We start from the raw sequence: 12,425 nt of genomic DNA on the forward strand, positions 1-12,425 counted from the left end.
TGAGAGGGTCAGCCCCTAACCTATAACCATAATGCTGGTTCCCTCTCCCCAGGTGCAGCACCCTGCACTTGTCCTTGTTGAACCGCATCCTGTTCAGATCCACCCACTTCTCCAACCTGTCCAGGTCTGCCTGGATGCGGTCCCTCCCTGCCGGTGTATTCACTTTACCCCACAGCTTGGTGTCATCAGTGAACTTGAACAGGGTACTCTCCACACCTTCGTCCAGGTTGCTAATGAAGATGTTGAACAGCACCAGCCCTAGGACCAAGCCCTGGGGGACTCCGCTGCCCACACCCTCCCAGGTCGACATCGACCCATCCACCACCACCCTCCGGGTGCACCCCTGGAGCCAGTTTGCCACCCATGTGACTGTGCATTCATCAGTGCCACAGTCCCTCAGCTTGCCCACCAGAATTAGGTGGGACACTGTGTTGAAGGCCTTCTGGAAGTCCAAGAAGATGACATCAACTTCCTCCTTCACATCTAAGCTTTTTGTTACCTGGTCATAGAAAGAACCAGGTTAGTCAGGCAGGATCGGCCTTGCATGAACCCATGTTGGTTACCTCTCAACATCACTTCCCCTGCAGGGCTCTCACAAATGTGGCCCTTGATAATTTTTTCAGAGACCTTCCCCAGGATAGAAGTGAGGCTGACTCACTTCTATCCTCAGTACTCAGTGTGCTTGGCACTTTCTAAATTCATGGAAAGAATAGATGCCTTGACAGTCTAAAAACCCAACCCTGTGGACTTGTGTACATCATCTCATAGTTGTTAGTGACATGGCTCATACAGCCCTTATTTAGACCTTTGCACAGATCTTTCTCTTCTGCACAGAAAAGTAGTGAGGGCTAGACCTCTACACAGGCCTTCCGGCAGGTCCAGTATCTATGTTGGGGGGAAATAAATAACAAAATTGTAGGGAATGGAATGAGCAGGTGAGATGGTTCATTTTCCCCATTAGAGATTCCCAGGAAAGTATTGTAAAATCAAGGCCATAGAGTTCATATTAGATGCTTCCCTGACAATTCCAGCTAGGTAGCTGATATGCAGATGACCATAACTTTCCATGTATCCCTCTAGTTTGTATCAAGTTTTATAGCACGTCCTGTAGGCTTTTTCAATGAGTGAAAGGTCTCAGATAATGGGTTGAAATCAGCTTAAGGGAATCTTTGCAAATAATTCCTTCGCCAGAGCTCCTTCCAAAAGGGTTTAAACTAGGAGGGGAAGACTTAAGACAAAAAGATAGTTTACATGAGTAAATTTACATGCATAAAATTTTGCTTGTTTGTACCTCCAAATTATTACACAATTCATCTGTTGATTTACAGCCACTGAGATGTTATCTATTTAAAACTATTTTTGGTGTGCAGGCTATGTGAGACTTTCAGATCCATTCTTAGCTTTGTGTTTTTCCTTCTTTCCAGAGATCAAGATTGATTTTGTGCCAAGAGAAGGTAAGACTAAGGTTCATTTCTGCACAAATGACTAAAACCTGAACAAGTCACCTTGAGGTTTTTCAAACCTTAGCAGGGGTATAGAACCTCTTTAATACAACAGCTAAGAAACCATCCTCTTTTCATATAAATGGTCAAACTACATTGATTTATTTTCTCTGCTTTTGCTACAGAACCCCCCAAAATCCATTTGGACTGCATGGGTCAGTCTCCTGACACTATTGTTGTGGTGGCTGGGAATAAGCTGAGACTGGATGTTCCCATTTCAGGAGACCCAATACCCTCTGTAATTTGGCAGAAAGTAAACAAGGTAATGTGCAGTCTGAAAAAGTGGCTAAGGAAAAGAGATCATAAGAGGTTATTTCTTTTTCTGTTTTTAAATCAGATTCTAATTCTCAGTTCTGGGGTTTAACTTTTCCACATCTCTTTAAAAATAGAGCTTAAAAAGGAATAGAAAAAATAAGACTAAAATAGGAGCAAATCACACCTGGTGATGTAACAATTGCTGCTGTAGTCACGTTGAGTTGTGATCCTCTGAAGTGTCTATTTTCAGCAGAGCAAAAGTGAGGAAGAATGGGTGGTAGTCTGTCCGCCTGTATATCACCATACAACCAGCATGTGTTATAAACAGGCTGTCACCACTAGTTCATTTTCTTCCCACTGCACAGGAAATAAGGAAGCCATGGACATCTGCCCTTTCAAACAACTTTGCTCCAGAGGAAGGAAGAGTTCTGTAGGCTGCACTGTTGTTCTTTCCTATCAAATGATCCTTCTCATCACAGTTTGCAAACAAATTGCCCTCCCAATATCATAGTGGATTAACTTGTAAGGAGTACACTCGTGTGCAAGGGGCCAGTTTTGTTGAGTATGCTACAAATTTAGGCTTTGTGAATTTAGAGAGTGTCTGCTACCTGTCCTGGTTATTAGCACGATTGTAAGAAGTCAAAGAAAGACTAAAAAGGCATTATACACAGAGCCCTGAGAGAACTCCCCCCTCTTGATGGATACTTTTCAGAATATTGTGTTAGGGGACCAACTCCCTGGGCTCAGTCTACTTTAGTGCTCCAGGGTCTGAACAAAATCCATTCACTGCCGCTGGCTGGATGCCCTTAGGCCTGCCCTTGCAGAGCTAATGCTGTTTTAGCACAGAGGGGACCAACTTGTGGCTACCTGTGTGTGGCACATAGCAGACTGGAGAGGCAACAGGCAGCATGGTGGCATATAGGCCAGGGAACAGAAATCAGAGTAGTAGACTAAATAGGGAGAACAGGGCAGGAAGCAGAAAGTAGAGCAGGGAAGGAGGTTGGAGCAGCACTTGGGGAGCATGTGGGGCCTGCTACCCAGTTGCCTGGCTCTTGGGACTAGCACCAATCCCCTTAGGCTCCCCAGTAGTTTAAATACACCCTCTCCCAGGACACTAGTCATGTGGGTGCTCTGGGTCTCCAGTTTAACTTTTAAAGAAACATGATACCTGTAATACAGAACACACACCCCCACACCGCCCCCCACACACACACCCTCCAAAGCACCATTTAATCTTTATATATTTAGCCTAATAAATACACAGCTGTAGACAAAATACACCCACTTATACACATTTCCCTGCCTCAGTTTTCTCACCATTTTGGAGCATTCTTTGGGTTTAAGTCATTGTCCTATGTGGAATTAGGATCTTTGTCCTTCAGCTCATAGCTTTGCTTTAAAATCACAGAGGCTTTCCTTTCCTGATAAAAAACTGCATGTTTGAAAGTTTGTCTAACTTCATTCCAACAATACAGCTGCTCCACTAAAAGTTATTCCCCCCCCCCAAAAAAAATAAAAATAAAAAAAATCCTGGCCTCTCACAGAGGCTTTCCAGGTCAAAAGATTTGTCTGACTAAGACTAGTCCCGTAGTTAAGTTGGACTCTTCTTCTGCTATGAACGTACACTTCACTTTCTCTTTCCTTCCTAAAATTTTAAAACCTTGTTTTATCACCTCTGTCTTTTTGGCCCATGTGAATGTTTTCATATTCTTCACTTCCCCATCTCTGCAGAGAAGGAGGAATTATAGCTTCTCTTGGCTTCAGTCAACCTTCTTAGCAAACCCATTGCTCAATCAGAGTATCCATTAACCCTAGTCTAATGAGCATATGCAACACAGTCTTATCAGCAAAAATATCAGCAGAAGTGAATTCCATTTACACAGAGGCAGACCATAATACAACAACTTCATAACATCAACAAGAATTCATAAGTTGTACATAGGCATATTGCTCAGATTGTCAATAAATTTATATTGACACCAATAGCACTTACTTTTACAATATTTGATGAAGTTTTTAAAACTTTCAAATTCTTATCTTCCAATGTGAAATGCTATATCTTGCTGCTGGAAATCTGGGGTTTTTGGGGGTTTTGTGTAACATTTTTGCTATGGCAAAAAGCTGATCTATTGTGACAGTAATCTCTTGTATGAATTTCACTTTGATAGCCCCCAGTCATCAGTAGGTGTAATGCAGATGTAATAATATATAAAGTCTGAATGGATACATAAAGAGATGGTGGTTGTAATGGATCTTGGGGGTGAGGATAAGAAACCTGTATTTGATGTAGAGGCAGCATGGAAACTAATGGAGACATTTTAAAAGTGCAGTAGCACAGCTTCAGAATATCTTGTTTGATTGAATTTGCTTTTTGCCATAATATCTGTTCACAAGCCCAATATCCCAATGTTAAAAGAAAGAAATATTCTCTATTTTTGCAGTCACATAAACCTAGCAACCCACTACTGCCCACAAGACAGTAAATGTATTGCATTCAGCAAAGACACTGCTGCAGGAATCTCCTATGTCTTTATTTCTGCTTCCTTTTATTTTATTATATTCTGAGAAAATATTCACTTCCAATTCTGCTTTTTTGTTTCATATCAGTTAATTTCATTCTCATTTCTGTTCACTCATTCTGCTCTTTATTTTAGCCACACCACGTTCTTCAAGCCCCTCAACATGTATGGCTCTATCTCCTCTGTGTCTCAGGAACAACCTGATCAAATCTGCTCAGTGAGATCTTTCTAACTCTTCCTGTTTTTCTTTACTCATCTAGAACAGTGACAGTGTGCAAAGCAGTGATGATTCCAGAAATCCCCCAGGTACCAGCAGTGATTTAAGTAATGATAATAAAGTAAGTTCTTTATTATTTATACAGACCTGTAGAAGTGCCTAGCACTTTCCAAACTGCCCTACCCAGAGCAGGATGGAGTAAGAGTAGATAGGCAACTATAGGGATTAACATAATTGATCAGACTAATCATCTTCTTGGCCAATGTTCTGCCTGGCAATGACCATTATCAGATGTTTCACAGAGGCACAAGAAACCATCATTATTACTGATTAGTTTATTCCTAGAAGCACAAGGGTTTATAACTTGTCTAAACAATTGTTTTAAGGTTCTATTTAAGGTAACAGTATAAGTTTAAACCTCTTTTGAATAGTACTAAGTTGTTAGTTTTAGCGATACCTGGGGGAAAAGCTTAGTAGAATGTGGGGAGAAAAGACATGACAACAGGAAAATGGTCTAGAAATGGAATGATATGCTACCTTAAGGTCTATCAGGCACTTATTACTGTTAGACTGGTGCAGTCAGAAGAATTATATTATTTACTTTTGGCAGTGCATTAGCCCTGAGAGGTCCTGGTCAGTAGGGTGACCCAGTCATGCTCAGCAATGCAAACACACAGGGCTGGGACTGTGCATACTCAAAATCTAAAAATTCCTGGACCAGATAAATTGAAAAAAAATGAGATGCAACATACAGCGAAAGTACAGTGGTTCTACTTATACATATTAGCACTGATTTTTAACGATTTTTTCCCTGAGACAAAAAACAAAAAGACAGAAAGAAGAGAATAGTCTAACTAATTTAATGACAAACGGGGGGGGCAAAGTGGGCATTTAAGAGATCTGAGAAAAAGACTGACGTAACCAAGAAGGAAGGTGAAGATTTTGGTTGCCTTTACACATGCTTGCGTAAGGTTGGGGGTAGGATGGAGGGAAGCATTTTGACTAGAGCGGTTCCCAGACAGCTGCTCTAATTAAAACACTTCACCATCACTTGTATTAAGACCTTGCACATTTCAAAATGGCCATGGGACATTTTATCTAAAGCTCATTCAACAAGGTTTAGATAAAGTGCTCCCACAGCCATTTTGAAATGTGCGGCGGCTAAATACATGTAATGGTGAGGTGACGCTGCAGCGTTCCAATTAGAACGTGAATGAGCACATCTATAGGCACCCAATGACAAGGTTTAGTGGAGTAAAAAAAAAAAATGCCCAATGGTTGGAGCTTCAAAATGTAAGGATGATGCTGCAACAGGATTTGGACAGAGAAAGAATGTGTAGGCCAAGGAGGAGAAAGGAGAAGGTGACTCCCTTATAAGATGTGTGACAGGGAGCATACTAGTCCTATTAACAGTGACAGTGTGGCAGGAAACAGCATTAGTTCTTATTTTCTTAAGGATAGTTGGCTACAAAGGATTGCTTTGAAAAGTTTTATATGATTCCAAAATATATAAGTTGATGGACAAATGTTTATTTGCAAAAGAGTAAATGAATTTCCAAACCACTTTGAATTAACATTATGTCTAGTTGCTACCTATATAACTTTTCATACTGATTCGACTAACTATCCCAGACAGGAATTTACTGACTTTCAAAAGGAATTTCTATCATGATGTAATTGTTCTTATTAGACATTAAAAGCTACCCACTGATATCCTGTTTTCTCCTAAAAAGTAGAACCTAAAAGTAGAATATTTTATTGTTAACTTTTCAAAAGCACTGACAACATTCAATGTAAGCCTTCCTGTTACCAGAGGTCAGTAGTTCTTAGACTTTCTGGAGTCACACACCCCTTCTTAAATTAGTTAGGCTCCTATGTACTCTTATGATTCTGTATTATAGATGATTAATAAAATTATAATTAGAATAATTTTAATTATTAATTAAAATTATAATTTACAATTAATTAATATGAGTAATAAATTATAGATGATTATGGCGTTATAGCATTTATATTTCCCCTTCACTCGTTTTCATAGAAATTGCCACAGACACCCAGGAGTATGCATATTCCAGTCTGAGAAACACTGATGCAGCCCCAGCATTTTTATGCAACTCTCCTTCAGTCGCATTGAATCAGACCCACCCATCTCAGCCCTACTTAGAAATGACTTCAACTACTGTTTTCACTGCCCACAGCTCCTCTCTGAATCTGAAGGTAGAGTTCGTGTGGAGATGCACGAGGACCACTGTGTCTTCATCATTGAAGGAGCAGAGAAGCAGGATGAGGGGGTTTACAGAGTTACAGTTAAGAATCCAGCAGGAGAAGATAAAGCTGATATCACTGTCAAGGTTATTGGTAAGTGAAGGAAGGAACTAACCAGATTCTGAGTTCTTGAGTTTAGTGGTATCCTTGTTCCTCTAAACAAGGATTTTGGGCTTAGTGAGCTTTAAATAGACCATTAAAGGAGGACTGAGTTGTTTCATATCCCTTCACAGAGATCTCTCTCAGTATAACTTTCCTGGTCTTCCCACTATGAGGAGAAGAGGAGAAGGAATCATTCCCAGTTGCAGAGATTAGGTTACTTGGGATATTCATCCATTCCATTTCCTTATATATCTTTGTATACATTGGGGTGTCAACTGTATAGTCTGCAGGCCAGATCTGCCCCCCACAAATGCATTTTGTAGACTTCAGTGCTCAAAGAGTGGTCTGGATTAAGGGACAGAGTAAGCAAGGGGTGGACCTGCCACCAAAATCTGGGTACACAGCCCCATTTGGGACATGTATCAGTAGTGGTGGTGGGTGTGAGCAGTGATTGCATAAACCTCCACAATGGCTGCCACCATTTGCCATACTGCATCCTGATATCACCCACAAGGAGAGGTGAGTTTGACACATGTGGTATATATGGGTCAGTCCATTCCCAACAGACCTTTCTCTGCGGCACTGATCTTGTCTAGCACATGATATCTTTGTCATTTTGTAAGACAGAAGACTTTACTGCATGTCTTATAAATAGTTAATGGAATAAGGGGCTATCTATTGTATGTCTGGCATACTGTATTAAAAAGGACTGAAAATATTTAGTTTACAGAGGACAAGAGCTAGAGGGGAATTTGATTTTGATCTAATATTATGAAAGGTGTAAAATTAATCAGCTCCTTCTTTATACCCTGCAAGAGACATTATGAAAAAAAGAGGTCAAACTGTACATATAAACAATGAACAAAAATATTTTTACATATCATATGGTAAAGCTTTGTAATTTATTGCTGTATGAGATCACCAAGATGAATACTAAGTTAGGATTTACAGAATAACTGGACTTACCATTTGTATTTAAACAAGAAAAGTTAACATACATGTTGGTATTGCATTACATGTGGGGTTTGTTCCAGGCTAGGAGGAAGCTTTTAAGTGAGATCTTAGTTACAATAATGAAAGCAAATCACTAAAACAGCTATTGTCACCTCTCTCTTTTTGCTGGTAGACTGGGACAGAAGATTTGTTGCCTTCTACTGCATTTTCAAATTATAAGAAGGAGTTGCGGAGGTAGAAGACGCAGAAAATAAGAACCATGATAGATTTTCTTATTTCCCAATAAGTACAGTTTAGGCAACACCCTCTCTCGCTTTCTCTCTGCAACAGTTCCCTCTGGCTGTCAAATTATGGAAAAGCAATGTTGTATTTCAGTGCTTTTATTCTGCAAGCCAAAAAATGTCATAATTTAGTTAGTGGAATCATGGAAGAATGTATATTGCTTAGATTACCAGCTATACAGCAGTCTGTAAAAGATTGTTCATTTCAGTTAGATATGTCTGTGCATAGAATAAAAGATATCAGGACTTGTGGTAGAGGTGATATCTTTTATTAGACCAACTAGATTTTTGTAAAAAAAAAAAAATCATTAATTGCATGCTTTTGGGCACAAATATCCTTGATCAGGCATCAGAGAACAGATTGTAAAAGTTCTCCTGGGTAGAAATGAAAGTTTATATTTCATAGGAGAGTTGAAGGTGTGGTAAAATCTCCTGTTTAGAAAAAATCATTTATATACAGATTAGGTTCAGAGAAAAGTCGGAATAGTCTGTTTACCTCAAAGTTGCTTGGTGATAAGTAGGAAGTATTTGTATCTATGTAGCACTAGTGAGGCCATATCTGCAGTCCTGTGTCCAGTTTTGGGACCCCACTACAGAAAGGATGTGGACAAATTGGAGAAAGTCCAGGGGAGGGCAACAAAAACAGTTAGAGGGCTGGGGCACATGACATAGGAGGAGAAGCTGAGGGAGCTGGGTTTGTTTAATGTGGAAAAGAGAAGACTAAGAGGGAATTTAATAGCAGACTTTGACTACATGAAAAGTGGTCGAAAGAGGATAGAACCAAACTGTTCTCAGTGGTGGCACATGACAGAACAGGGAGCAATGGTCTCAAGTTGCAGCAAGGGAAATTTAGGTTAGATATTAGGAAGAACTTTCTCACTGGGAGGTTAGTAAAACAGTAGAATAGGTTAGCCAGAGGGGTGGTGGACTCTCCATCCTTGGAGGTTTTTAAGACCCAGGTAGACAAAGCCTTGGATGGGATGATCTAGTTGGGGCTGGTCCTGCTCTGAGCAGGGGGTTGGGCTAGATGACCTCTTCAGGTCCCTTCCAACCCAATTTTTTTCTATGATTTCCTTCTGGTCATTAACAACTGGTGCCTCCCGAGACTTCGGGGGCACCATGGTGGTGAGCATTGAGTGGTGACCACCTGCAGCTGCCAGTGTTGGTGTCAGGAAGCAATGAACAAGGACTGCCCTCAGCTGTCGGCAGCAGTGTCAGCAGTGAGGAGGGGTGGCAAGTGGCGACTGCCCATAGCCGCTGCTGGCAGTTTCGGCAGTGGCCAATCTGAGGGGGTCATGTGTCCCCCCATGCTCTCCCTACATGTCGCCTATGCTTCCAGTTTTGGTGTTTCATATTTCACAGAGGAGTAGAGAGATGGGATGCTCTTCTGGGCAGACATTTCTTATGCATGGTAAGGTGTCTCTGAGCTCAGTGGTAAGCCTCTATGATGACGCAAATTACCTCGATCAAAGGCAGGAGCAGGGTTTCAGGTGGTCAAAGTTGCTTCCTCTTTATAAAATTATGAAGATTTTATTTAAAAAAAAAAAAAATCAGATGTGAGCAATTTGATGCTTTAAAGACATGGTGCTCAACCTTTTGGCCCTGTGGGCCACAAGAGTGACACAGAGCTAGTCTGCAGGCCAGATTGGGCCCTGGAGCCTCAGCATAATGCCCTCCTTGCCCTGTGCACCTGTATTGGGTCCCAGGAGCGCAGCACTATTTCCCTGCCACCCCTTCTTCCCAAGCCTGCACACCAGCAGGATTGGACCCCAGGGGCCTGGCTCCATCCCTTCCTGCCTCCCACAGTGGGATTGGGCCCTGGGGCTCCCCATGGGTCAGGAAATTTAGCAGCAGGGGAGTGGTGGCATCACTCCTCCACCACCAGATTTCCAGACCTGTGGAGAGCCTCATTGGCCAGACAACAAAGCAGTGTTTACTGGATCTGGCCCACAGGTTGGGGTTGAGCACCCCCGCTTTAAAGTAAAAGCAACCTAACCTGGAAACAAAGAATAGGGCTCACACTGGATGGAGATAATAGGGTTAATACTGTATTTACTGTTTAAAAGCTACACATATGTAATTGCCCATTCAAATAATACAGAATTATTTGAATGATGGCATAGGTATTCGTCAGTACTTTCAGTGTGACTGTTAAGAGATCCTTTACAAATCTGTGATGTGGAAAGGGGCTTAGCAGAAATATTTAATCACATAAGGATGGCAAGGGACATAGTCATGAAACTTCCTCTCTTCCATACAATCTTCAGATGTTCCTGATCCTCCAGAGGCTCCCAAGATCCTCAACATTGGAGAAGATTACTGTTCTGTGGAGTGGCAACCCCCTAGTTTTGATGGAGGGCAACCAGTACTAGGTAAGCGTTACTGAAAAAGGCTTCCAGCAGCCTCACCCAAGTCATTTACAATACTCACTGACTGTTCTAAACCTGGGAGGTGTAGTTAGCTACATTAGTGTGAAGTCAAGTAGAAGGCAAGGTAGATGTGTAACTTACAGACTAACCAAAGGAGATACATATAACAAGCTTTCATGAGCTGTAGCTCACTTCATGTAAATCCATCCAGATTCTAACCTTAATCAAAGTGACCTCTCCCTGCTGCACCTAAAGCTGGGACACACTTCACAAAAGCTGTTAAGTCTCTCCTTGGGAAAGAGTACCGGGAGGAATTATTAAGTGTCAAGACAAAACAACCAGTATAAAAAACAGCTAAGGTTAAACATTCCCATTCCAAACTAAAATATTGCAGCATGTACAGATACCTGGACATGCTAAGAGAGTAAAGTTTGTATTAGATAGTGAACTTGGTGCTTCATTTACCTCCACAAAAGCAGCAGAATCTATTGGATTCAGTGGGGATTATAGTTTTTTTGTACCAAGCAGGAATAAATGGGCCACTAAAGTGCCAAATGAAACATTCCCAGAAATTTAATTAGGTCAAACCAGTTTTTGTGCTGCAAGGAAGAACCTGTTTTGGGTACACGTCAGGGAGAGAGAGGGAGATCCTGCTTTGGGAGGATCACTCAAGTTTTGTTTTCAGTCCCAAATTAAATGTTTAGCTGATGTCACACCAAGGGTACTTCCTGGCATCACTGGAAGGTTCCACCAAGTATCCCAAAAATTAGGCTATGCATAGAAGTACAGGGAAAAAAATAAACAACACTTATATTTAATGGCACTGAAGTTACAGGAAATCCCAAACTTTTCACTCAGTTGCTTAATAACAAAAAAAGCTAGAAGTAAAAGGAAAAGGCTTGTTCTTTCCTTCCTATGTTCACCTTTCCTATAACACTACCTATAATACTCCCTCCCCAACTCCCCTGCCCCAGTACTATAAAAGGCTTTTGCTCCCAGTCCCATTGATACCACGAACCAATACAAAACTCTACTTCATCAATCCTGGAATCTGCAAAACATTAACAGCAATCTCATATACTGTTTATCTCTAGATCAGCATATCTGACTACTATCCATTCTATATATTTAGAAAACTATTCCGCTTCATCACTCCTCAAGTCACCATAATTACAATTAATACAGTTTCTGTCTTCTAATTTCCTAGGGCTTTTATACATAGTTTTGTGCACTTCAGTGGATACCTCCCTCACAGTCAGGGAGAAAAGGAACAGTGCCTGTCTGAGAAGACAGTGAAAAAATTAATTACCAAAGCTGCCCCTGATTGTGAGAGACAACAACATACCTTAGTAAATTCTTTGTTTATATTTTAATCCCCATTTAAAAGTTACTGAAAATAAGTACACCAAGAGTAATGCACCATGCTTAGAAGCAACAAAATAAACTCTTAGCTGGAAGAAACCTCCATAAAGGACTCTACGTATCACCACTCACTTCCCAAAACACTCTATGGCCTTTCATGGATTTCCCGAAACTGGATACAGCCAGCAGCTGCAAAATTAGGCTATGCATGCCTGCTTTATGCTGAGAGATGTTTCTTTTGTCTTCCTTCCATTGGGCCTCCGACCCTGCTAATAAGAAGCATGCTGTTCAACCTGTAGCTACAATCACTAGTACGATTGCAAACATGGTGGCTCTCATCTTGGCCAAAAAGTGATTGAATCAATGACTTCTAGAGCTACTGCAGCACTCGGGGGGTTGCTGCCATCCATGACTCCGTGTTGCTGCCGTGCACCGCTTCCTCATGCCAAAGTACCCCTGCTTCTCCGCACCACTGACTTAGCATCTGCCGGGGCGGGAGGGTTGCTGCTGGCCAGCTGGATGTGAAGCTGGTGGTGCGGAGAAGTGGGGGTACCTAGGAAGTGTCTCCATGCTGCTGCCAGATGGTGCACGCTACTTTC

At 41.4% G+C, this 12,425-nt stretch overlaps 1 protein-coding gene across 4 annotated transcripts in view; it reads left to right on the forward strand.

Moving 5' to 3' along the window:
• MYBPC3 (myosin binding protein C, cardiac) overlaps positions 1-12,425 on the forward strand; it is a 125,888-nt gene that overhangs the window by 81,601 nt on the left and 31,862 nt on the right. For all 4 annotated transcript variants that reach the window (XM_019519242.1, XM_019519238.1, XM_019519239.1 and 1 more), the window contains 5 exons: positions 1,425-1,454; positions 1,628-1,764; positions 4,537-4,614; positions 6,692-6,851; positions 10,363-10,467. In XM_019519242.1, coding sequence (XP_019374787.1) covers positions 1,425-1,454; positions 1,628-1,764; positions 4,537-4,614; positions 6,692-6,851; positions 10,363-10,467 — 510 coding nt within the window. The remainder of the gene's footprint in view (positions 1-1,424; positions 1,455-1,627; positions 1,765-4,536; positions 4,615-6,691; positions 6,852-10,362; positions 10,468-12,425) is intronic.

This window comes from Gavialis gangeticus, unplaced genomic scaffold (genome assembly GCF_001723915.1).
Source record: "Gavialis gangeticus isolate Ggan-Ray unplaced genomic scaffold, GavGan_comp1, whole genome shotgun sequence".
In the NCBI taxonomy this organism is placed as follows: domain Eukaryota; kingdom Metazoa; phylum Chordata; order Crocodylia; family Gavialidae; genus Gavialis; species Gavialis gangeticus.